The 26,852-nt window shown below is 41.1% G+C and overlaps 1 protein-coding gene across 11 annotated transcripts in view; it reads right to left on the reverse strand.

Annotated features, from left to right (window-relative positions):
* MAP7 (microtubule associated protein 7) overlaps positions 1-26,852 on the reverse strand; it is a 140,257-nt gene that overhangs the window by 104,942 nt on the left and 8,463 nt on the right. For 3 of the 11 annotated variants that reach the window (XR_004968682.1, XM_036316021.1, XM_036316029.1), the window contains exon 1: positions 18,898-19,205. The exons of 2 other annotated variants lie outside the window; for them this stretch is intronic. Coding sequence is in view for 7 of the 9 variants with exons in the window: in XM_036316021.1 (XP_036171914.1) it covers positions 18,898-19,030 (133 nt within the window). In the remaining 2 variants the exon portion in view is untranslated. Of the gene's footprint in view, positions 1-18,897; positions 19,208-26,852 lie in introns of those variants that run through there. 6 more of the 11 variants (XR_004968683.1, XM_036316030.1, XM_036316028.1 and 3 more) reach the window with 4 other exon arrangements.

Consider the following 26,852-nt stretch of genomic DNA (forward strand, 5'->3'; position numbering starts at 1 on the left):
CAGTGTATAGCTCAGTGGTTGAGCATCAACCCAGGAAACAGGGGGTCACTGGTTCGATTCCCAGTCAGGGCACATGCCCAGGTTGTGGGCTCAATCCCTGGTAGGGGTGTGTGCAGAAGGCAGCTGATCTATGATGTTCCTCTCTCATCAATGTTTCTATCTCTCTATCCCTGTCCATTCCTCTCTCAATAAAAATAAAAAATATATATATTTTTAAAAAAGAATGCTTTAAATGCTGTTTACATACAACTATGCTTGAGTATACATTGAATATGAATATATGAATGTGCTAGAATGTGACCTCTACTTTGATCCAAGAACCTCATTTATTACTTGTTAATGAAAATGCATTCTAATAAAGATAAGAGATGTTTGAAATCATCTAGAATATCAAAGGTAATATTTTAATCGGCTTAGGAAAGATTTATTTTGCAACTTCTGGCAAATGTATATACCAATCTTTTCAGCAATTTATTTGCACAGTCCAGTTGAAGAACCTCGCTAAGTTGGCTATAATGATGTATGGAGGAATTTCTGAATTATATCCTCTTAGGTGCCAAATATAAAATACAAACCTGGCATTTAGTACTTGCTTTAAAATGTAACATGCACATAGGTACACTTAGGAATATATTGGGAGGAAAAATAGACTGTGCATTTGCATATAAGCCTGACATATTTTCCCACCAGTATTCCACACACATCCAATCACAGATGCTCTGAGGTCAGAGAACTCCAGCAGCTGCGGCTGACTGACAACACAGCGCCTGGTGAGTCATGTCTAGGCTCCTCTGCAATCCACTCCTCCCACCAGGAGCTGGGGTCTCTTTCCCTACTCCCTGAATCTGCACTGGGCTTGGGACATGCTCTGACCATGTTCTGTACATGACAGAATGACCTTGTATGACTTTCAAAGCTAGACCAGAAGAAGCTTTGCTGGTTCTGTTTTCACTCTCGGAATGCTTCCCCGAGATCACCTGTCCTAATAAGTCTAATAAGAGGCCACAGGAGGAGAACCCAGGTACCCTAGTAGGCAGTCACCACGAACTGTCTGGCAGTGAGTGAGGGCATCATGGACCATTGTGCCTAGCCGACACTCTAGTTCAGTGATGGCGAACCCTTTGAGCTCGGCATGTCAGCATTTTGAAAAACCCTAACTTAACTCTGGTGCCGTGTCACATATAGAATTTTTTTGATATTTGCAACCCTAGTAAAACAAAGACTTATATTTTTGATATTTATCTTATATATTTAAATGCCATTTAACAAAGAAAAATCAACCAAAAAAATGAGTTCGCGTGTCACCTCTGACGCGTGTCATAGGTTCGCCATCACTGCTCTAGTTCGATGTAGCCCAGGAGTGAGTCCAGGCCAAACTGGAAGAATAATCACAAACTTAGACCACGGAATGGTTAGAAATAGTAAACTGATGTTAGTTTACACCACAGTTTTGGGTTGGTATGTTGCACAGCAATGGCTGACTCAGTAATATTTAATAGAATTTGAACATTGTGTTATGTTGTGAAGCTCTATTTCCTTTAGGCCTGACCTAATGTTTTCAGCCCTTCAGCTCTTTCCCCTGGACATGAAATGTCAGCCTGACTCTTCTGCAATGATGCACTAGGAGGTACCGGAGACTTCCAGGTGTGGGATGTAACCCTCTGGGCTGGTTAAATGTCATACCTCCTGCAGGCTCAGAAATACACAGATGGCCTTTTGAGAGTCTTCCTGGACTTGCAATAAACAGGTTGAAAACTAATTATCTTACTTGTGTTTATTAATCTCTCTTAAATTTATGTACAGCACACATCTATGTCAATATTTAATATTAGAAGTGTTGTAGGCCTTTATTTAGAAATTAGGTGATATTTTTATGACCAGAAACATGCTGTAGGAACTTAACTGTTGTTTATCACAATTAGCCTATGGTAAAATTGGTTTCATTATATATCATTTCACTTAAACTCGTAATTTCCAAGAACCTATCAATGATATTAAGTGAGGACTTACTGTACTGACTACATAAGCCACTATCTTACCACAACCAGGATCTTGCCTAGAACTTAGAAGGAAGTGCATGAGATGCAGCTGAAAGACATGTAACAAAAAGGATCCAAAGAAAGGAGAAAAAAATAAAACCCCAACACCCATAATATAGGACAATGTTGCAAAATATTAAGAGTAATATTTAAGCGTGTGAACTTTAGAGTCACAGACTTGGATTCTAATTTAGACTCTAGCACTTCCTAAGCTGTGTGATCCTGAACAAGTAATTTAACCTGAGTCTCAATTCAATCATCTGAAAAGAGGATTTTAATAGTTAGCTCTAGTCATAGGATTACTGTGAAGATTAAAATAAAATTATCTATATAAAGCACCTGGTACAAAGTGCTCAAAAAATATGGTCAATTATTAAACAATTATCCTGATAAAAGTTCTAAATTCCACAGGTTTCACTGGCATCCCAGGCTGGGAAAACTGTTGCACATAATCTCCAAATTGTTTCTTCAAATGGAATTTCCCTCCTCAATTCCTTCTTTATGGAACATACTGATAATATATTTTTTAATTTCTTTATTAATTACATTACAAATTTATTTATTAATTACATGTGTCCCTACATACTGGTAATATTTGACATGTTTCCTAGTTAATCCCTACATGTAAGTGCACTTGTATACAGAGGGAGGATTTGTTGAGCTGTTGCCTAGAGTTGCCTCAAGTATAGTAAAAGGCCTTTCACTAATCTTGAATCATTTTGGAGCTAACTCTAAATAAATTAAATTCTCTCCAGGTTTTATATTAATGTGGGAGATACTATCATCCTCTAAGAACAGGAGTGCTAAAGTAGTCAAGTGTTGTACTTGTGGTTATACTACTAAGGGTTTCTAGCTGGCTCCCCAAGGGAGCATGGCTAGAAGGAGACTTCTGATTAAGCAGATTCTCACAAAGCAGGTGTTCCCAAATCTGCTATGATTTATAAGCAATCACATAGTCCAATCTTAAATGTTTCTCTACATTTTTGTTTTAAGAAGAGTATAAGATCATCTTTTATAAACCATAATCAAAACATTTTCTAGCACTGTCAGGGAACATAAGCTTAACAATAATTTGGAGGAAAATGTTAGGTAGCATAATCACTAGTAGATTTTAAAGCAGAATATCTTTCCAAATCATTGGGAAGATGCACAGAAAAAAGACTGAAAGAAAATACACCCAAATGTCAACAGTACTTTCTCTCAATGATATAATCATTGTGATTTTTTAAGTCTCTTATTAATAAAAATTTTGCATTTTACAGATTTGCTAAAAATAATCACACGCTCCTTTTCCATTGAGTGAAGAAAAATAGAAAATATAATTTCCAAAGCCGAAGTGACAAAGTACAAATTTGTCCTTATTCATTTGCGTGTTGAAATAGTTTAACATGTCTGACATTTCACTTAAGTCACACTAATGTAGTGCCAGAAGGAGAAGGACAGTGACAGTCACTGTGAGGCTTTGGGCAATGGACCTCCTAAGGTGATCTCCTCGCTGTAAATTCTGAAGGACGTAGGTTGGAAGAGTTGGCTTCCTTTCCAGATCTTACCATATCACTGGAGTAGAACAAGGCGGCTTGGAGTCTGACAGAGGTGTCTGAACACTGGTCCACCACTTACTGGTGTGTTGTGCTTGGCTCATTGTTTCACCCAGGAGCTTCAGTATTCTAACTGTGTCAAAGAGAGCTAAAAATCGTCCTTAAGAGAATTTTGTGTGAATTAAATGAGAGAGAACACATGGAAAAGTGTCCCTCGGGGCCTCCACGTGGCAAACGCTCCACTCATAGTGCTGGCCCTCATTTCTCCTACTAACTGAGTGCCATGAAGCTGGAAATGGAAACGTTTTCAGACCTTTCTTTCCATTCCTTTCTCTTTAATCTTACACATCATTTATTTTACCCCCATTATTCATTTAAATTCTCAGTCCCAATGTCTTTTATTATATACATGCCAAACAACTAATTAACAGAATGATTAAACCGTAGCATGACTTCACTTTCACTGCACTTATTCCTCCAGAATACAGAAAGCAAACAGGCCCACCATGGCGGGCTCACATGCAGCTCTCAGATAAGGCCCCAGGAGAAACACCTAAGTCCCCATCACAAGTTTCTTTTCTACACTCATCGGAACATTCACATGAAAGGGGAATCAGAGTCTGTGCATGAGGCTGCAGAATAAAGGAAGACCCGCCCCACGAATTCAGAGGGCCAGGGGCAGCCAAGGCTTCATGGACCAGGGCTGGGCACTCACGGAGGTAGTATCTGCTTCCAGCTTCCACAGCAAGAACCAGATAAGGCTAAAGTGTTTTCTTTGTGCATTTTTCACCAGCAGTCAAGTTAGGTTTGTAGACTTTGTTATATAGCAGGGGTTCAAGTGTGACACTCAGAAAAATTCAGAAGTATCAGGACTTGTCAGAGAATCTACCAGAAGCCATTTAAAAAGTGGCTCAGTGGTAGAGTGTCATCCTGTACAACCAGAGGTCAATGGTTTGGTTCCAGGTCAGGGCACATACCCGGGTTGTTGGCTTGATCCCCAGTAGGGACATGCAGGAGGCAGCCAATTGATAGTTCTCATCCACATTTCTCTCTTTCTCCCTCTCCCTTCCTCTCTCTGAAAATAAATAAAAAACATTTAAAAAAAAAATCTAACATCCATTTGCAACAGACAGCTCACAGCTTTGGTACCATGCGGTGGCAAATGAAGAATTTCCTAAATGGTGCTTTGCACATGTGCAAACACAAACACTACAAAATTTCCTAAAGTGGTGCTCCATGTGCAGCTGACACATATGCCCCACACAAAATTATTCCCTGGTCAAATAAATCCAGAAAATTCCTTTTTTGGTAAGTCAGAATAACATATTAAATGCCCCTACAAGTCCTGCAGACAAGAAACACACATCCTAAAGTGATCTGAATTAGAATCCCTCTTTTGTTGAAACACCCATTAACATCCTGCAAAAGGTGACCCCTGGAACACCAGTTTGGGAAACCCAACTTTACAGCATGCCTGGTGAAGCAGTGCATGGCAGAGCACCAGCAGGGAGGTGCCTTATGGATGCAGGTGGCCTTGTTTGTGAGCACATCAGACACTCCCTGGGAAATGCTCCAAAATTTGGGAGGGATACTCTGTCAGGGCTAGAGGTCCTGAATCAGTAAGTTAGAGCAATGACCAAGGTGGCTTTAAATGATAGGTATAATAATAATTAGACTTAATTTAGTACGATTATGCTAAGGACAGCTCTCCTCCCAGGAATTCAGATTGTACCCTTATAATTTATATAGAGAACACAGATACTTTTGCATTTCCAGCAAAGAAACTTTCTTTTTCCAGGAAAATAAGGCACCCGTACATGTGTCGCGACACGTTGTTGAGCAGAAAGCACAACTGCAGCCTCCAGACGCGCAGTCTGCAAGTCTATGCTTCCTCTGGTTACTAAACAGCACCCACAATAATAAAGGAAAACCCACAGTCAGGTATAGCGAACTCCCTACCTTTTAATTATTCATGCTAATGCTTTGCATGGGTAGACTTTATACTTTACAAATGCTAATCAGGCCCAAAGATTACATGAATAATAGAAAGCCACAGATAATGACCAGATCGGATTTTAACAATGTTTTCAACGCATGCTCTCCCCAGAAATCTTCCCAAACACTGCCTCTCCTCTCCCCTCCACTTGTCTTCATCCTAAAAGAAACCTTAGTATAATTAGTTTTATCAAGAAGGCCCACCTAACTTTTATATCCTTTGCTTTTTCTCTGGAAACCCAATAGTAGTGGTGCTAAATGACCAAAAGGAAGAAGCAATAAGAAGAGAAAACCCCAAATGCTCAGGCCCATGCTAGTAAACTAGATGCACTGCTCAAGAAGGGGAATGTGAACCCGCTCGAATGCCCCGGCGCCCTGTCAGTGGAGATGATCACTGCGCTCCCTCCGGTTCTGCACGGTGGAGGTACCATCTGTTTCTCTTCCCAGTGACTCAACATCCCTGCCAAGAACAATGAGCTTTAAACCAGAATGCTGATGCAGTAGTTTCCCTGCCCTCTTCCAAGGGGAAAAACACATAAACAATGCTGGTGTTCCCATTATTTTTAAAAAATCTACTTTAGCCAGTGTCCAATTTTACTCATTAAAGCCAAATGTCATTTCATACCAACCTAACTGGCAAAAATCTAAGTCTTACTAAATCCGGTCTAGGATATGGGGAAAGGTGGACCCTCGTATAATATAAGGGGGACTATGCTGATAAACTATTTTGGAAAGCAATTTGGCCTGTTAAAGTGCATATACCACTTCTAGAAATATACAGAGAAACCTGCACAAATGCCCAAGGAGAAATCTATAAATGGTTAATGCAGCACAATCTGTAGCAGCAACAAGGCAAAACAAAACGACACTTATCAACGTCTCTGTCCATCAGTTGGGGAATAGTAAGTCAACTGCAGTAAAGTCATATTAAAGAATTAAACTATGGTAAACTCACATTGCAGAATTTTGGACATTAGTTAAAACTATATTGATCACTTTTGATAGGTATTTATTTCAAAACTTAAGCGAGGAGAAAAGTACAAAATAGTAAATTGATACATTAATATGATATAACTTATATCAATTTAAACACACAAATGATATTATTTATAGGGAGATATATATATACAGTAAAAGTTCAGGAACAGGCAGGAAGAGTGCATGTTAATCTCCCTGAGAAGAAAAAAGGGAGGCAGGAACGGAAGGAGACAAGACTCTGGAAGGATACATAGTAAACTATGCCGTCAGCTATAATATTTTATTTACATTTCCCATAAATATTATATATATATATTTAATACCAAGCATTTAAATATTTTAAATGGTCTAGGTCCCAGGTATATGGATATTTATTTTATTAGCTTCTCTGCTTTTTTATGGTTTTTCTTAAAATAATGATTTTCAAAATATTATAAATTACAACTCCCATTTAAAGGTCAAAATGTTAATTTTTGTATATGGAGACAAACTGTAGTCTAGTTTCATTCTTTTGCATGTGGCTTTCCAATTTTCCAAGCACATTTATTAAAGAGGCTTTCTTTTCTCCAATGTATGTTTTTGGCTCCTTTGTTGAAAATTACTTGCCCATATACATGTGAGTTTAATTCTGGGCTCTCAATTTTGTTTCATTGATCTGTGTCTGTTTTTCTAACATAGGGGTGCATATTTATTCTGTGCATATGTTTTCAAATTTGGGGGGTACATCTACCCAAAAGTAATTTGAAAACATTTATTCACAAAGATACATGCACCCCTATATTTATTCAACATTATTCACAGTAGCCAACAAATGGAAACAACTGAAGTGTCCTTCAATAGGTGATTGGATAAAGAAGATGTGGTGATAGATACACAATGGAGTACTACTCATCCATAAGAAAAGATGAAATACAATCATTTGCGACAACATGGATCGATCTTGAGAACATCATGATTACGTGAAATATGTCAGACAAAAAACGTCAAGAACCATGTGATTTCACTTATATGTGGGATATAAAACTGAAAGAACAAATGAACAAACAAGAAAAACAAACAACAAAAACTCATAAACACAGACAACAGTATAATAGTTACCAGAGGAAAGGGGAGGGGTAGGATCAAAAAGGAAAAAGGAGGTCAAATATATGGTGATGGAAGAAGATTTGATTTTGGGTGGTGGGCAGACAGTGCAATACACAGATAATGTATCATAGAATTGTACACCTAAAACCTACATAATTTTATTAACCAATGATACCACAATAAATTTAATAATAAAAAATAAAGGCCAAAATGAAAGATAAAACAGTAGACTAAAAAAATTATTTAACCTTACAATAATGTTTAAGGTGAAAATGAGTTGGGTTATCAAGCCATAAAGTAGTATCTGCCTGAATATTGCCTTAAGAACATAATAATACATTATAATTTCAAACACACTTGAGTGTCTTCATTTTTGTGTGGCTGATATAAAAGTGCTGTTTGGCTCACAATGCTATTATGAAAGTAATTGTCAAGGATAATGAGCTTCAATAAAAATATTTACTATAGCCATACAATCACTAGGCATCTGAGATTATTTTCATGTTATAAAAAGTAAATGTGGAAGAAACATAACCTTTATTTAATTGATCCTTATTGAGCAGGTACAACTTTCTTTTAACTTGTTTCAAGTGTTCTAAAATTTAGAAGTCTCAGCAGAAATGGTTTTTTAAGAACTCTTAGAAAAAAGCCATCGAAATAAAATTTTCCAAATAACCTTCACTACATTTACATGTTAGCTTGTTAGTGCCAAGTACAGTTACAGCACATTTCACATAGTTCCACCTAATGCTTCACAACCCTGTTGTTAATAGGTGTTGCTATTATCCCTGGCTTATAAATGAAGCAGCAGACAGAATTATTTAGTGCCTTGCCTGAAGCATACAGTTAGGAGGTGGTAAAACGGGCTCCAGAATCCAAGTTATTAATTCCTCCACCACATTGCCTCCAGGAGACCATGACAATGCTGCTCAGATGCAAGTGGTCTCAATGCAACATTTACTTTGACATATAATCCTCGATTTTAAATTTCAGAGATACTTCTATTACATTAAAACCTGACTTGCTCATTTTACCAGTCAGAAAACTTGGTTTTCACGAGTTGGACTACACCATCAAAGACCTGTCACATCATTAGACATCCTGAAGTATTACTGTGATTCTATGTAGGAGATCTTCATAAGCACCAGGAAAAGGAAATTGATTTTTCTCAATCTGTTAATGTATCAGAGATCAAGCATTCTGAATTTTGGCACCAACACATTCTGCCATCCTAATTGTTCTAAGCTATATATTGATCCAGTATATTTATTATGGCTTCACACAGGGATGCAGGCTCTTTGTCAATCACCATCTTAGAAGAATGAACTCTAAGTGTCAGGGCCACAAGGGAGGAAGCAGATAATGCTAAATGCTACAGGCTTGTCGGGGATGAACCATCAATCATAAACCAAGATGGCTTCTTTTTTTCCTTTCTGTTTTAACTTTCCAGCTAAAACATCACAGTAAAGTTTTAAGATAAAATATGCTAGAAGAAAATGGAAATAGCCACATATTCAGGAAAAAACAATTCCTATTACCTAGAATCATTAAAGAGACCTTAATCTTGGAAGAACCAAATCTAGGACAAAGGGAATGACTAAGTGGGCCTCCACTGTAATGACTAAAAAAGGAATTCAGAAGAAAGGAATTCAAGAAACACCAGAGTCCTGAATTACAACTTTGCTTTGTAATGCATCACCGGAATGTAGTATGGCCTCATTCTTTAACCTTATTCTTTCAAAGTAGTAAGATATAGACCAGTAATGATATTAACTCACTCATGAAGCATCTACAGTAGTAACGATCCACAAGAAATGATCAAGACATTCTCAGATGTGGCCTGGAGCATTCAATTTACGTTTCTCTTACCTATAATGCTTCACCGCATGTCACTATCCACATAACTGTAATCACCCTTTGGCACTGGGATTTAGGTAAATCCAATGTTGGTGCCAATAGTCACTTAAAATCTTACCCTCTTCCTTCTCCAAAATGACAATAAATGAAAACAGTTCTTCTCTTTTCTATCATTGAGTTTTACTTAGAATAATACAGGCAATATATCTTTCTACTTATTTTCTCCCTCTGTTCAAGCAAGTAAACTATGACCTAGAACAGTGATGGCGAACCTTTTGAGCTCGGCGTGTCAGCATTTTGAAAAACCCTAACTTAACTCTGGTGCCGTGTCACATATAGAAATTTTTTGATATTTGCAACCATAGTTAAACAAAGACTTATATTTTTGATATTTATTTTATATATTTAAATGCCATTTAACAAAGAAAAATCAACCAAAAAAATGAGTTTGCGTGTCACCGGTTCGCCATCACTGACCTATAAGCTAAATTAATACATCCTCAATATTTATAGCAAAGTGTCAGAAAATGCTAGAAGAGCGAGGTAGAGTGAATGAGACATGGGGCGAACACCAGCTGCAATGTGATCTGACTAAAACAACTGGCCAGCAGCAGCAAGTAAGGGTTTGTCTGGGGGCCGGATAACAAGACAGTGGAACAGATGCAAGTACGCTCACAATAACACGTTGCAGCCCTAAAGAAGAAAGAAGAGGTCATGTGGGAATACTCAGAGCCTGCAAGGAAGGCCCAGGCATCATTCCAAGTGCATTGTTGAAATGGCCATCCATGAGTTCCAGGCTTGAAAAGAAAGGACAAGTGAATTGGAAGGATACTAATACCAGTGAGAACACAGAGGGTTCACTAGCCTAGGGTTCATGCAGAGCATGAAGGGTTCAGGAGCTGTGAGACCATGGTGCAGGTAGGAGGCTGAGTTCACATATCTGGTAATACCTAGCACATTGTCAACATGAGGTGGACACAAAAATCAGTGTTGGCTTCATCTGAAGTTTGTAGGTGCCTCGGGGGATTTCGGAGTTCATGATAATGTAGGTGGAGTGGTGGTAACAAGTCCCAACAGAGACCTACACTGCTGGCTGGCTGGCTAAATGAAGTCGAAATGAGGCCATGTAGCACCAAAGTAAATGTCAATGTCACTGCAACTTGTGGCAGTGGAGTAAAGATGATTTTGAAGTCACATGGATTGTGAGAAAATGTTGTAAAGTTGACTGATGATCGGAAGTCTTGTCCCAAGTGGCCAATTAGGAGCTCCATTCATAAGGAATGCTAATGCTAATGTAATAGTATTTTAAACTACAAGATGGACAAAGGGGTGCTATAATGAACACCTCCAAGTAAGAATTAGGAAAAGGACTCACAACTGCAGTGTCAGAAGAATCAGGTAACAAACACATAAAAAAGAAATGTGATTCCTGAAAGAAGCCAAAAGGGGCCCAGAATGCTGAGGTTTTGAATCCTGGAGTCTCTGCATCTTTCCACACTGCTGGCTGAAAGGTCTGCACCAGGAACTGTCTATCTAAAAAGAACCTGTTTTTCTGGGCCTTGAAAAAAGGCTGATGCAGAGACAGTATTATAAAAGAGAGGCATGAAAGGGAATTTCTGCAGGTGGCTTAATGAGATGCACGGGAATGGGTGGGGAACCGAGGGAACCTGACTAGGAATACGTGGGACTGCCAAGTTCACAGCAGCTCCGTTCTTGCTCCCAGATGTTTCCTAGTCCACAAAGGACCGGGTGGAGTGGGAGACACTTGTCAAAGAGCTCTGGGACCCAGAGTTTCAGTCAGCGAGGATTTGTCTCTCATAAAAATTCCCACTGGCTTACAACTTATGCTTTATATAAAGTCATGATACTGAATTTCAGTTGTTCAAAGGGAGGTAAATGCTTATAATATGTGGCCATAATGAGTATATACCAAAAACCCAAAATAAACATTTCATAATGAACTCCAGCAGTTCAAAGAAAGATGGTAGAAAGTGCTTCTGCAATGGTCTGGCCTGGAATTTGGCAAAGTAAGCCACTGAAGAATTGCAGACATAACGTCCTAGCAGAAAACTATCAACGTGCCATCTCTGCATGAACACTGTGGGCAAAGTCTTTGATACAAAAGTCGTTGTCCCATCACCAGGCAGGATGATGACTGATCTGGTATCTTCAGGTCTTTCCCAGATTCAGACCAAAGTCCTGGACCCTAGAATGTTCTAAGGCCTGAACAGCTTTGTTCTCTCATTTTCTTGGGCTGGCAGTGCCAGTGAGTTATCTCTTGTCAGTCAAGTAACAATATTTAGGAAGCCTCCACCATGTATTATGGGCTAGGGACACGGTGAGAAGGAAATAGTCACACTGCCCTCTCAGAGCTTAGTCTAGTTGGGAAGACAGACATACAACTACTCAAACAAATGCTTAATCTACAGTTTGGTTGGAGCAAGAAAGGACAAGTTCATGATCCTAGGAGAGCCTAGAAGATGGGACCTAGCCTGACCTGGGACAGTCAGGTCAGGAAATGACACTTAAAGGGAAGGACAAGCAAAGCTGACCAGGCACGGTGATGCGCAGGGAGAAGCTGAGTGATTACTAGGTAGAAGGTGGAGCCCTGCCTCAGATACAAAGGTGCACTCGCACCTGCACCTGTGCTTTACAGCAGCAGTGTATGTCATCCACTAAGGCGCTTCCACCAACTGTGCCCTGACTGGTGAAAGAAAAGAGACTACAGAAACAAAACAGGGAAAAAGTAGAACAGGAAGTCCTGGTGCTAAAAATAGCTGGCAACCCCAAATGTGAGCGCCTACAACCTGAGTCACTGGTGAAACCTGCCCACAAGCCTAGGTCATTTCCATCAAGCAGTTCAAACACACACACACACACACACACACACACACACAGGCAAAAAACAACACAAAAAGTACAAAACATAAAGTAAAAAATATTGCCCTAGCCAGTTTGGTTCAGTGGATAGAGCATCAGCCTGCAGACTGAAGGGTCCCAGGTTCAATTCCGGCCAACGGCACATGCCTGAGTTGCAACCTTGATCCCCTGGCAGGGTATGCAGGAAGCAGCTGACCAATGATTCTCACTGATGTTTCTATCTCTCCCTCTCCTTTCCTCTCTGAAATCAATAAAAATATATTTTTTAAAAAAAGTAAAAAATATTCCTTTTGCTGGGTTTCCAACAGCTGAGAACCATGGCTATTTTCCTTAAGTCAGACCAGGCAGCCAACATTAATCTCAAGAAATACAAGGCCCACTCCTTTAATCGCATTTAAAATAAAAAGTGAGGTGATCTGACATAGTGTAATTTATTTCCTTCACTTCACACGACTAAACTACAGGGCATAGCAATGAGTATCTACCTGTCATCTAGTACAGCTGACCCGCATGAATGAACACAGGACAAGGATCCAGTCACATAGGCCCCTTGTCGGGAAGGGACTGCACAGGCCTGAGAGATCAGGAAGCCTTCCTGGAAATTTTCACTCACAAGCAAGTTAAGGTAAAAGGTAGGAGCTCAGACCATAGAAGGTATCTCCACAGAAAAGAGACTGATTAAGAGGCTGGAACAGACAAAAAGAATATGTCGGCAGAAGTGATCAGAAAATACGGGACATTGGATTACAAATTACCATTTTAAAAACTATCATTGAATGAGCCCCCATTATTTTCCAGAATGTGCTATTATATATTATCTTTAATCCTCACCACCACCTGTGAGTGTGATTTTATTCATCTCATTTGACAGCTGAGAACCTGAGGCTCAGAAAGGTTAACAACAGGAACATGCCTATTTCCATAGGCAGTGCTTTTTCTGTCACATCGAACAGTCTCTCATCCCGACTCAGTCTGAATTTCTAATAAACATTGGCAAATCTCAACTGTGGCCACTCACTACTAGTTAACCTCATTAAACTGTCCCCATCATATGAACTGGCATCCCTGACAGTGGCAGGTCCTGAATTTCTCTAAGTCTATAGTAAAGGGAATCAGAGGCAACAGTTTGTAAGGAGGAAACATCTTTTGAAGCTGCTCTTTTACAGTGGGGCCTGGACTTAACGAGTGTCCCGACTAACGAATTTTTCGAGATACGATCCGTCTCTCGGCCGATTTTTTGCTTTGAGTTTCGAGCTAAAATTCGGGTTACGAGCCAGCTTCAGATACCCCACCGCTAGTTGGCGCAGCGAACGTCACAGTGAGCGCCACAACATCAGCCCAGCATCATGTGTCTCACTCGTTCACTTTTTGATTTGACATACGAGTAATTTGAGTTACGAGCTCCATCATGAAACGAATTAAACTCGTGAGTCAAGGCCCCACTGTACTTAAATTGTGTGCTTAGCTTGTTTTAAAAGGGGCCTGCAGAGATTCTAACACTTCACCCCTCTTCCAAGTCACCCCTTGACAAATGCACTTGATTCCTGACCTTGAAAGTAATCCTATGAGTATAGATGTGGCAGCCTCCATACTGTTACTCCCATTGATGATTTCAGGATGGCAGGTTCCACTGACTATCTTGCTACTATTTTATTAGGCCAGCACCTTAATTAAGGATGAATCTAGCCCTGAGAGCCATATATATTCAAGATCAAAACTGTGAAAAGAATTTTCCTTGGTTTATACTTCTAGGCTCCATTCTCATTTCACACTCCACCTCCACAATGGACCTGGCATGGTAAATTCTTTGGAATCTAGACAGAATCTATTAGAATTCCCTCACTAACAAAATCATTGCTGGGAAGACAGCCTAAAAATAGAACTTTCATTATACAGTCAGCAAAAATATTCAGTGGTGTTCTGCTAAGTATTTCAAACAGTGTCCATGTCCATCTGTGATATGCTCTGGGCCTTTGCATCTGGAGCTGAGCTATAATGGGGTGTGTCTTGCCTTTTGAACTTGGCAAGTCTAGAACATAAACCTGACACAGAGAGTGTCCAACACAACCTGGGCTCTTTTTAAATGCCTTGAAGATCTGAGAATTAAGATGGACTCTCTCAATAAAATTACCTTTGTTGCTATAAAGGTATTAGTTTCTGCAAAAGACAATATCGAGGTACTGAAAAATCACCTGTACAATCTTAGGTAACAATGAATTAAATTTGAAGTTGCTCCTGGAGACAAGCTGATATTAGTGGAAATGGATACTCCATTTAACCTTCAAAAAAATAATGCCTAAGATTTATCGGCTGGGAGATTCTCACCAAATACTTGTGTTTAGTTCCTATGGTTGGAACAATCAGCTGTGTTAGCCCCATCAATTACAGCTCTTAAAATAGCACACAATTTTTAAGCCTTTTAGTTTTACCTAGCAAGCAAATTCCATTACATATGGTACCTCAGGATCCAGTCACATAGGCCCCCTGTCGGGAAGGGACATTGGTTATGTACAGGTTAAATCCTCTTCCTCTTGGACACGGTGATATGTATGGTAATTTCCACTTCTTAATACAGAATGCCTGGGAGACAGTTATACTCATTCAACAGATATTTATAGAGAATCCACTGAGTACCAGCCATAAATTAGATATTATGATCCATGTTCTTGACATCCCCTATTTTCATATAAATGCTTTGAACAAAACATTATATATAGAGTCTCTTTAGCAAATACAAGTTATATCAATCAATTTGACCTTAAGATTTCCTTCTCATAATAGGGATCTTAGATATTACTGTTTTTCTAAACTATACTTTTGCCTCATTAGCTGTAAAGTTCTAGTGCTAAAACCTTTTGCCTGGGACTAAAGTGGCACAAACAAGGACAGTGGGAACAGACAACAGCCCAAGTCTTACAGGACAAAAGAGGAAAAGAAACAAGGAAGTGTGTGATAATAATTCTAGAGTGGCATTCACACTTCTTGACACAACACTCCTCTTTGAAAAGCAAAAGATTCATGATTTACAAAGAGGACATTTCAGTTGCTAGATCATCACCTATTCAATAGGAACATAAATGGTAAATGGTAGATTATATTTCATTCGGAAACCTTAACTGGCAGAAATTCTACCTTTTCAGCGGACACGCCAAAATAAGAGAAGCCACTGCAGGCTCCATAAATACACATTTTAACAAAAAGGGCGGGGGTGGGGGAGGAGAACAGTTTCTCAGGAGTACTGTGTCCTGATTTCAAGGAGAAATTTTATTCCTTTACAATCCAACCTGCAGTTAGCTAGCCAAAGGGACAGAAGGCATTAACTTAGATATTAATAGTCAATTGATAACACCTTGTAAACATACACCTTCATTTTCCCCCCAAAGGAAAGGATAAATAGTATGATGGAAGACACAGAACACAGTAGAATCCCTGGTATACTATTAGATAAGTGCAGTGCGGCAGAGAGTAATACGATTAATGTATCAGACACATCCAAACATAGTACTGTCTCCTTCAGAGTAGCTACCTTGGGAGGACCAATCTATTATTATCAACATTTCTTATAATTTCTATGTGAGAAAGACCTTCAGAGCCTGTGAAAATTACGTTTGAATGTTAAATTTACCTATATTCAATAATGTCCCATGCACTCTACCAGGTACTTAGAAAGAGTACTCGAATAGTCCTGGCCTATAAGAGACTTAGTCTAGAGAAGGAGCGAATGTGTGCATAGACAATTTCATTACACTATCAGCCCTTCCCTGACTTCATTTCTATTCTCGCATTCTTTGTACATACTTGTCCTCCTCCACTAGGCAGTTGAACATTCTGAGAGCAGAAACCATGCCAATTATCTCTGCATCGCTGCCACATGCCCCGGCAGAGTCATCAGCACAGAGTGAGCATTTAACAGATGTGGGTTAGGGAGGAAAAATGTCTTGTTACTTAATCATCACACTGTACTCAGCAAAATTCACCATAAGACAGGTGTGTCTCCAAATGCATCCAAGGGTATTTAGGCACTGCAGTGCCTAGTCTCTCCTAAGCTGGTCCGAAGGTCAGCATTACTCGGAGGCTTGGGTTCTGAGGCATAAGAACCACAGCATAAGCCCAACTCACTCTCTATTGTTCTCTAAATGTCGTAGTCAGTAATAGCAAGGCAGGTAAAACATTTACATTTCTATCGATTACATGGGAGAGAAATCTCTCCTTCAAGAATCGATCCAGTCTACCAGCTCACCAAACTCCTGTCTCACCCCATCAGGTCATTTTAAAGCCATTAATGGAAATCCAGATGGTCATCGGCATGTTCATTCCTACCGACAGGAGAGTACCTAGAAAGATGCTACTTGTCCTTACCCCAGGCAATCCTGGACAGAGCATTTAGCTTACTGAATTGAGAGAGCAGGCATCGTTATTCCTAGTAATGACAGAACAAACATACCAAGCACAAAAACCTGGTTTGGACATGGTTGGCTGATTAGACCAGGGAGTGGGCAGAAAACAAAGCTTCTGAAGGTTTAACAGTCGCGCATGGGAGATAACCTGTGTATCATTTTGCTGTGATGCTTTGGAAATAATAATTAAGAAAACAGAAGTACATTAAAAGTTGTAAAAGATGGTATAGGCAACTAACTGGTGACTGGTAAGAACACTCTTCAGAGCAGGCAATAACATTTAAGTGGAAAAGGAACAAGGAAAGTGTCTCTTTAAAGAAGGGAAAGAAATTGTCTCTAAATCCAGGTTACTGTGGTCCCTTGCAGGAAAGAGACTACCTGGTCCGTGACGCCCTTAAGCACCTTCACCTCAGGACTCTACTGTATCTGACACCAGGAAACAATTAAGGATGGACATAGCAGAGTATGCAAATTCAGAGGGCCACAGCTCTACAGACTAGAGCTATGTTGTCTAATAGGCACATGTGACTATTTAAGTTGAAATCAACTAAACTTAATTAAAATTTAAAAATCACTTTCTTTCAGTTGTAGTAGCTTTATTTCAAGTGTTCCTAGCCACATGTGCTAGTGGTTTTCATTATGAACAGTACCTACACAGAATATTTCCATCACTGTTCTACTGATGGACAGAGCTGGACTTGAAAGTGAACACTGCTATTGCCAGAAGGCCAAATGATTTGCTACTCACACTGTAAAGTACTGTGTTTTCATCCAGAGCACACTCTGGCTCAACTGTCTAATTCCTGTGCAAATAAAAGAATCGGTTAAATCACCTTCCATTCATAATAGTATCATTAGATTCCTAGGGTCATTTGGTCCTTGGATAGAAGCTATGCCTGACAGTAAAGCAAAAATCAACTACGGTACTAAGATTTCTACTGATTAAAACTTTCCTTATATACATTTTTTAAAATGAAGAAAAAATATACTCTTGGATTTAAAGTAGAGAGTTTCAATTATATTTAATAAAAGCAAACTAAGATTCTGTCAAGAGCCAGGAAAAAGAAAGCCAGTAGTCTTCAGACAATGCATTCTATTTAAACACTCATTCTATCATTGCTTAAATATTTACTTGCTGCCATGTACCACACAGAGGAAAATTTGATATCTCTGTGTGACAGAACAATTTGAATGCAAGCTAAAATTTAATCAGCACATAGAAACAACAAAGCATATGTATTCACTTAAGAGAACAGCTTATATATTTTCAGGGAAGGGGACTGCAAGGATACTGGAAAACTTAACATGCAAGACTTAGAGCCCTTCTTCAAAAATGCATGATGTTGCCACCTCTGACATTTACAGCCTTGGTGGTGCATAGCCTGGATGGGTCTGAGACGAAGCCAAAGATGAGGCAGTACCCAAGCCTTGAGAAGCAGGCAAGCTGCTGCTGCATTTCATCATTATGGAAACAAACACACAAAAAATAGCACAAGAAGCAGGCCTCTCCTTCCTGTTCAGGAGCAAAGTAACTATCAGAAGTGATCAAACCTCATGGTCCCCTCCCTGTCCCCTGGCTTTGCCCCCTACAGTAGCGCTCCTTGTTTGTTTTCCTTCTCTTCGAGCTCTTGGCATTTCAGACTAGAAAAGGAAATAACAGCGTGACCTTCTGCCCATGGAAAGGCTGCAGTCCTAGGTCACTTGATCTAACTCATCCCTTTCAAGGGAAAACTCACCTCATTTAACAAAAGTCACCTGATGTACCCAAGGAAGGTGGGGAGAGGTTCATTTCAAACTTGATAACTCCTATCTCCTCCCCCTGAGGAGGACAGAGTCCCTGGTAACTGTTTAAGTGATCATGTGCAAATTAAAGCTCTCCGCCAGGAAAGTAGCTCCTGTCAAAAGGCAGCTGATCTGAAACCTACCAAATCTGCTAAAATCTCTTCCCCATTTCAAGCGTGCATAGCCCTCAGAGGAAGGCTATGTACAATAACACCATCAAAGTGTGCTAGGAGGTCACAAGCACACACTCCACACAGCATGCACCACCAACACAGTTTGTAAAATGTGCTATCGGCAGCGTGGGAAATGGGCTGGCTCCCACCAAAGGGCAGAGCTAATGCATACCTTTCGGTCTTCTGGAATTTCCATTCTTTTGCTGTTCATCTTCCTCATTAATGGTGAATAAACCAAGGGGAATTGGCCTTGCATTGGTCTTCTTCAGCCTCTCTTGCCGGAAAGCTGTAGCTGATCCAGGCATACCGCTGCTACTTGTTTTTGAATTATTATTGTATTAAAAATATATGCTTATGTAATTGCAGCTCCCAGGAAGCTGCTAGTTTCTAAGCTGCCCGATCATTTGAGCACTTGTAATAGATCCCCTATGGGTAAACAGTGTGCAGACAGCTGACAGATACTACCAGCCAGTTGGCAACTGAGGCCCTGCAGTTCCCCCTCACCTAGCAGCGACCCCCCTCTAAGAGCCCCCTCCCACTGACTCCCCACAGGCACATGTGCTAGCTCTGGCTCTCTCTTACACACACACACACACACACACACACACACACACACACACACCTTCCAGAAAAGCCCTATGAAAGGCACGCAGGTTCAGATGCCTCCGTCCACTGCCGAACCTGTTCACTCAGATCCCCGGTTCTCCTTCCTGCGGCAGCACCCTGGCCCAATCTTCTTCCTGACACCGCGCGAGAAAATATCCAGCACACAGCACGGGGGGAAAACAGGATCCACTGCCATTAGCAGTTGCCCTGACAACCCTGACATGTCCTAATCAAGGAGGCCTGGGAGCGGCTCCATGTCCTCGGAGAGAAGAGAAGCCGCAGCCTCCAGGATGCGGGTCCTGGGAACTCACCAGCAGAGGGTTAGAGTGAGGCGAGGCAGCCAGTCTGCAGGGCAGCTCCCTCTTCCCTGAGCAGCGGCGGGCTGGGAGGAGGAATGCAGTTCTGCTTGCACAATCAGCAGCAGAGAGAAAGGGCTCAAGGCAGGAAGGCCTTTTCTTCTTCTGGGGGCCAGATTCTTCCCTGGCAACAATGTTTGCCCGTCCCTGGAGGAAGGAAGGCACGCTGGTACCCCCACAGCTCACTTCACACTGGGTAACATATCCCAACTTTCCGGACATTCTTACAACCCCAGTGTCTGTATAAACACAAGCCTGGCCACACCTGAGACCCTCTAGTGAAGACAGGAAGGAGGAGAAGCTACCTATTCTCAAATCACAATTTAGAATACCCTTTCTACAAGGCGAGTAGATACAAATGAGACTACAACCCTCCAAAGGGAGAAACAACTGCCTGGATTCTATCCAGCAAACTCTCACCCAACCACCCCCCACTCCCCCCGCCGCCCGCGCCCCCCCCTCCCCCCCCACACACACACACAGGCTTCGGGAAAGTCACTACCAGCAGAGCCATTCGCAACACTTGACCCAATTCCAGTCCCATTTTGGACTGTTTTCTCCAAAGCACACAATCATGTGATTATTGTTTTCTTCTGAAATAAAAGCTTTCTGATTTTAAAACTCTTCGGTTCTAGGCTGCTTAAAATTTATGCTGTGTATGAAAGAGGTTAAATTTACAATAAATGACAATAGAAGATGTCAATGGCCAAATTCAGAAAATACTTTTTTTTCTTTTCTTTTGCCTTTCACTAAAATTCAAGTCTGCTTAGAAAGTCCAAATCCTCTCGCCCTACACCACTCTTACACTTTTTCTCAATAGTTAAACCTCCAGATCCAGAAGGGGACCTCAGGGCGCTAGGGCAAGTGAAATATCCTCTCTAAATCCTTTGTGAACAACTCACTTTCCTGTTGTGTCCCTTGGTTTTCTCTGTGATGTCGGGGTGATGATATCATTTACCTTATCGGATTAAGAGCAAGGACTAAATTAGTGTAGTACTAGCAATAAGAAGTACTTAATAAATATCACCTGCTTTTATGATATTTTATAATAAATTTGTTGTAAACTAGTCCACTTTGGGTGCAATTATTTTCAAGGTGTTTCCAGTTCAGCTATCAACTCCTTCTAGGAATACCTCTATTTTTTATCTACTCATATTGCCAGCCTCAGTGCTACAAAAGTACTAGACCAGTGGTCGGCAAACTCATTAGTCAACAGAGCCAAATATCAACAGTACAACGATTGAAATTTCTTTTGAGAGCCAAATTTTTTAAACTTAAACTATATAGGTAGGCACATTGTTATTAACTTAATTAGGGTACTCCTAAGGCTTAGGAAGAGCCACACTCAAGGGGCCAAAGAGCCGCATGTGGCTCGCAAGCCGCAGTTTGCCAACCACGGTACTAGATGGTTAGCAAATACATGCTTGAAAAAAAAAATTATTTCCCTTCAAAGACGGGTGTTTAATTAAGTTAACACGTGTTTAACTCTGGGGGCTTGGAGAAATGCAGGACATTTCAGACATGGAGTTTATTTAAAATCACGTTAATGCATGAGGTAGAGATTTGCGATAGAATAAATGGAGTTTTAGAGCTGAATGGGTGTGAGAAAGCTCCTGAATCAGTGTCATTTTACATGTGAGAAAACCGAGGCTCACGGAGCAAAATTCCCTTCCCGGATCCATGTCAGCTGGCGGGAGGTCTGCAATGAAAATGTAGGTCTCCGTCTTCTTCGTCCAGGGCTTCTCCTTAGCACAGGCATGTGGCCTCCATAGTTTAGATTCCTAGATCCGAGGGCAAGGTGTGGACAGGGAGGGAGAGGGAGGGCCTACGCCTCAGTGTTCCAGATCTTGTTGTTAAAGAAATGAAGTGGTTACAAATTGGTTAAATAATTCCATAATTCTCTGTTTGATACTCATCCTTTTTTTTGGAATTAAACATGATATTTTAAAGGTTACTATTTTTTTAATCAGATGATCAATAAACATAGGCCAATATTATTTTCATATCCACTTTGGTTTCTTTCTTCTAATTCCAGAGAATCAGGTGAGGATTTACACTAGCAAAACACACACACACACACACACACACACACACACACACACACAAGTATGTAGAAGCTAAACTGTCTTTTAGCAGATAGGCCTAGGTTTAACCTAGACTCAAAAGTAGCCACCATTGCCCAGCCGGCGTAGCTCAGTGTTTGAGTGTCGACCTATGAACCATGAGGTCACAGTTCGACTCCCAGTGTGGGACTTGCAAGAGGCAGCCAATCAATGACTCTCTCATCACTGATGCTTCTCTTTTCCCCTCTCCCTTCCTCTCTGAAATCATTAAAAACATATTTTTAAAAAGTAGCCACCATCATACAAGCCATGAAGTAGAGTGGGGCCAAATAAAGGAATGTAATAATAGCCCATCATCTGGGAATGTGTTCAACTTTGTGTCAGATGCTGTGCTAGGTGCATTGGATATGTCATCTTTGTCAGTTATAGTAGCCCTGCAGATCAGGAAACTGAGGCTTAAAGGGGTTAAAGCCACAGTTACGTCACTGAGTCAGGATTAAACCCAGGCCCATCTTCTCTGAAGCGGAGGTGCTTTCATCCTGCAGCCCTGTGAATTCCGACTCCAGCGCCGGCTGGCAGAGTCCCAGTCACAGCTGTGACCAGTCACTGGGAAGCAAACAGTCCAAGATCAAATAACGATAATAAAGGAAGGATTTTCCCCCTTACCCATGAAGTACACATTTTTCACCTCATTTAACACAAACAAATACATTTGAGATTAGTTTCATAAATACTCAAACTCAGTCTTTAATGGATATAGGAGTTAACTCTTAGTTAATTGCAGGAACACTGTGGGTTTGACCTGGTGGGGGCATGGAGCAACAGTCTGCTCCCTTTTATACTCTGACCCAAAACAAAAGCATATATGGAAAGGGGGACAGTAAGTTAAATTTAAGTGTCCCCACAAGTAAAAGCTATACTCCTCTAAATTCTTTCACTCTCCCCAACACTAATAAGCGTTTTCAGTTTGATGTGGTACAACCGGCCTTGCGTGTCACCTGCAGATACAGAACCTTAATTCAGTTCCCGTAGGAACTGGTGTCTGCAGACTCTCAAGAGTCAACTGGGTTTTGCAATTGTTTTGTTTACATTGTTAAAATAAGAAATGATGTATTAATGAAGACTTTGTACAAACTTGAGAGAAATGAGACACTGCGTAGTGCAGAAGGGTAGATTTTACAACTAGATTGGCTTCATACAGGGAAAAAAATGTTTGCCGTATCATCATGAAATGTACTCACAATCACAGGTGAAATGGTACTACTTTTCACCACTATGAATGAAACAGGCCGGCAGGCCTTGAACAACTGCTGTTCCCACCTCACCCCACCCCATCCCGAGCCCCAGCCCCACTCCCTTGTACACAATGATTTGTGTCTGTCCATCCACCCTGGCTACCTGATACCTCTGGCCTAGCTCCAACCCCTGAGGTGGGTGAATATGGAGCAGAGTCAAACTCGCTGATGTGCAGGGGACATCAGCTCATGACTGGGGCCTGGCTGTCACAGTGTTATATAAATGACTAAATGCATGTAGGCACAGGCATGCGTGCACACACATACCTTCAGGCTCTGCTCACATTTATGCTTCCTAAGCCCTTATGTTCTGACGATAAAATTGGAAAACAGCATAGCTCATGAGTGAATCCAAAAATATCCTCTTGCAAAGAGAAATCTGCTTAACCAGTGAGAAGCATACCCAGGTTTTCCCTTCTAAACGCCTAGTGAGCTATACAGAAACATAACTGAAATGGGAAAGAGCCTGATTTGTACTCATTGAGGACCATAGTTGAAAACAGAAATTATTACTGCTGCATCCAATGGCCAGGCACTGGTAAATTAAATTTCTAGATACATGTAAGTTAATGCCTTGTCAGTGGAACTCAGAAATGCCAAAATGTATCTGCACGTTTCTACATTAGAGGAGTTGATTAATAAGTCTTCAAATCTACTGGATTTCAGGAATCTTTTAAATACTAATGCATCTCTCTAAACTGCAATTTACTTCTAGCAAGAGTTTTTTAAATCCACATTTTTTTAAAATATATTTTATTGATTTTCCACAGAGAGAAAGGGAGAGAGATAGAGAGCCAGAAACATCGATGAGAGAGAAACATCGATCAGCTGCCTCCTGCACACGCCCCACTGGGGATGCGCCCGCAACCCAGGTACATGCCCCTGGCCGGAATCGAACCTGGGACCCCCCAGTCCGCAGGCCGACGCTCTATCCACTGAGCCAAACCGGTTTCGGCTAAATCCACATTTTAAAGCAACTTAAAAACACACACCCTGTTATGGTTTGAAAATGACAAAGCCAGTGCAGGTTGACGTGGAACAAAACAAGCCCTGGGGCCCAATTCTTGAAGTTAAAGGGTTTCCTAGAACGGTACTACTTCCCGATGGCTTCTGTGCCATCTTCAAGCACATGCAGAGCTGCCAGCAGGCTGCTGGACAAAGAAATCCTGCCCCAAGAAAGACTGGCCCTTTGAAAGGCAAAGAAAAAGGCAGGTTTGCTTTGATCTTCATTTTACCACCTTGCGTTAACAGGCACATAAGGAAAACAGTAAATACCACTGTAGCAGTGACATGCCATCAATGCAGAGGTGCTAGTCCCTGCCGTGCCTTTTGTTCCATTTCTATAAATCGTTGCTGCATGGTGAACAATGTGCTCGGCGGCAGAGTCCATTTTCCCATGTCTGCTCCACCACCAACAAATGTTAACCCTAAGGGTTCATTTATCTCAACGTCAGGTGTGGATACTAAGCTTTCTTTAAAACCCTTTCCTAAACGTTAGGCATCACTAGCTAAGATGCATATACTATAAAGTGCCACATTCAAGTTTAACCCAGGAACAGATGTTAGAATGCCTGTAGGCCCTCCTGTTCGTTATCCTCACTGATAATAGTTTATTCATGTACATTACATGAACTCTTGAACTTGACAAAAGTCAAAATGTGCCCCATGAGTCCTCTCCTCTAATAGTGACACCCTTATTAGGTTAGATATCCAATTCTACAGATTCAAAAGGAGGCAAAGAAATCAATTGCTGGGTTCAACAGAACCATCAAACAGATATCCCAGGACTGTGTTCTAAAAGTGATCTAATTCACATTGGTCTGTAAGCAGTCCCATGCTGTTTTATTTTTGAGCTATCCTATCAGAAAGATTAAAAAAAAACACACAAAAAACCTAAGAAACAGTGGTTCCTTGTCTTGCTTTAGGAGTCGCAAAATCACGTTAAGGATGCAAAATGAGGGGCTTTGGGGATGACATGAGAGGGGAGGCAGCGGCCAAATGATATAATGTTTACCCACTAAACAAAGTAAGGGGAGCCACTCAGGGGTGTTGATGACTGAAAGCATGGCCCAAGCTGGCCAGTCTGGCAGCTGGAAAGGATGGGCTGGAGGAAGAAGGAGTGAGACTTGAGAGGAAAAACCAGTCATGTAACTACATTGTCCAGGTGGGGAAAAGGGATCTCAAGTGATGGCCAAGGGACAAATGGCAAAGACAAGAGTACAAGAATCCCTCACGTTTTTTAACAGGCACCCCAGGCAGCGTGGAAGGCTTATTTCAAGGGGTGATCATGGATACCAAGTTCCTGCAACAGTTCAGGTGAAAGCTGGGGAAAGGGGCAAGGGAAAGGAAAGATGATGAATAAGAACATTTATTACAGATTTAGAGGAGAACAAGGCCTTATGTTTGTAGATTAAACGAAGCTGAGAGATGCCTAGCATCAGGTCTGAAATGATCTCAACAGATCAAAATAATGGGCTACAGCTAAAAAGATTAATTTAGTGATACATACGAACACCTCTTTTATAAAATATTTTTTTATTGATTTCAGAGAGGAGTGGAGAGGGAGAGAGAGGGATAGAAACATCAGTAATGAGAAAGGATCATTGATCAGTTGCTTCCTGTCCGCCCTCTACTGGGGATCAAGCCTGCAACCCAGGTAGGTGCCCTGACAGTGACCTCCCAGTTCATAGATCAACGCTCGACCACTGAGCCAGGCTGACTGGGCCAAACACCATTTTTTATACCATTTTTTATATTAAAAAGTACAACTGCACAGATACAGCATGAAGACCTCCCCAACCTTCAGCAGGTACAGGAAGGAGGGTCTTTGGACAGCAAGCTCACCACAATTGGCCACCGTGATGAGGCAGTAAAAATCCTAACAGTATCATGGGCGCTATCAGCAGACATCCAGAATGCTGAATGAAGGGAACAGCCTTCTGTAGTTTCTGGTCCTCAGATCACATGGTCTGAGCTAGAGACTTCAAATGGAATGATGAATTAGAACACATCCAGAAGAGAGCAAGCTAGGACTGATCACAGGATCATTTGAAAGAAGAGACATTTTCCTCTGGAGAAATAAGACAAGACTCTGAAGGTATGAAATAACCGAATTAAAGGTTAATGTGTGGAATGATTTCTACTTTTTGTGTAGTTCTGGGACTGATAATTGGAAGTTAGCACATAACAAGCTGCGCTTTCCATCACTGAAGACAGCTGTGCACGTACACCCATCTGGGATGAAGTGTTGCATTCAGGCATTGTCGACAGACTGGATTTTTAAATCTCCAGTCTCTTCTGATCCTGTGATTCCATGACCTGATGAAAATGGGAACTGGAGCTATATGTCCAGGGGAAAACAGTCAGGCAGAGAGGAAAAGCCCAGGAAAGATCAGACAGCCCTCCCTCCTGTTGTCACTGTCCCTCTGCACTTAGACCTCCCATGGCTACATTTGAAGGCAGTTCCATTGTATTGTTTTACTCATTCAACTGATGCCCCCCAGAGGTTTCAGACTTAAAGCTAAACAACAACGGAAGCCTCACTGGGTGTTCTGGTTAGAGGGGGGCCACGCTATGATTCCTGCACCTGCAGCTTGCAGACTTCCTCACTCTCTCACCTTCCTGCCACTTAAGGAAAACCAACTATGTGGAAAACTCTAGGAAGGGAGGTAAAGATGAGTAAGATATACAGGTTTTCCCTCAGTGACACAACTTTGAATGGATGGATCACTAAGGCTATGTGACTTGAGAGATGACATCTAAAGGTCTGTGTGAGAAAAGCAATACTGAAGAATGGCAAAACAATTC

This window comes from Myotis myotis, unplaced genomic scaffold (assembly GCF_014108235.1).
Source record: "Myotis myotis isolate mMyoMyo1 unplaced genomic scaffold, mMyoMyo1.p scaffold_m19_p_7, whole genome shotgun sequence".
NCBI lineage: Eukaryota > Metazoa > Chordata > Mammalia > Chiroptera > Vespertilionidae > Myotis > Myotis myotis.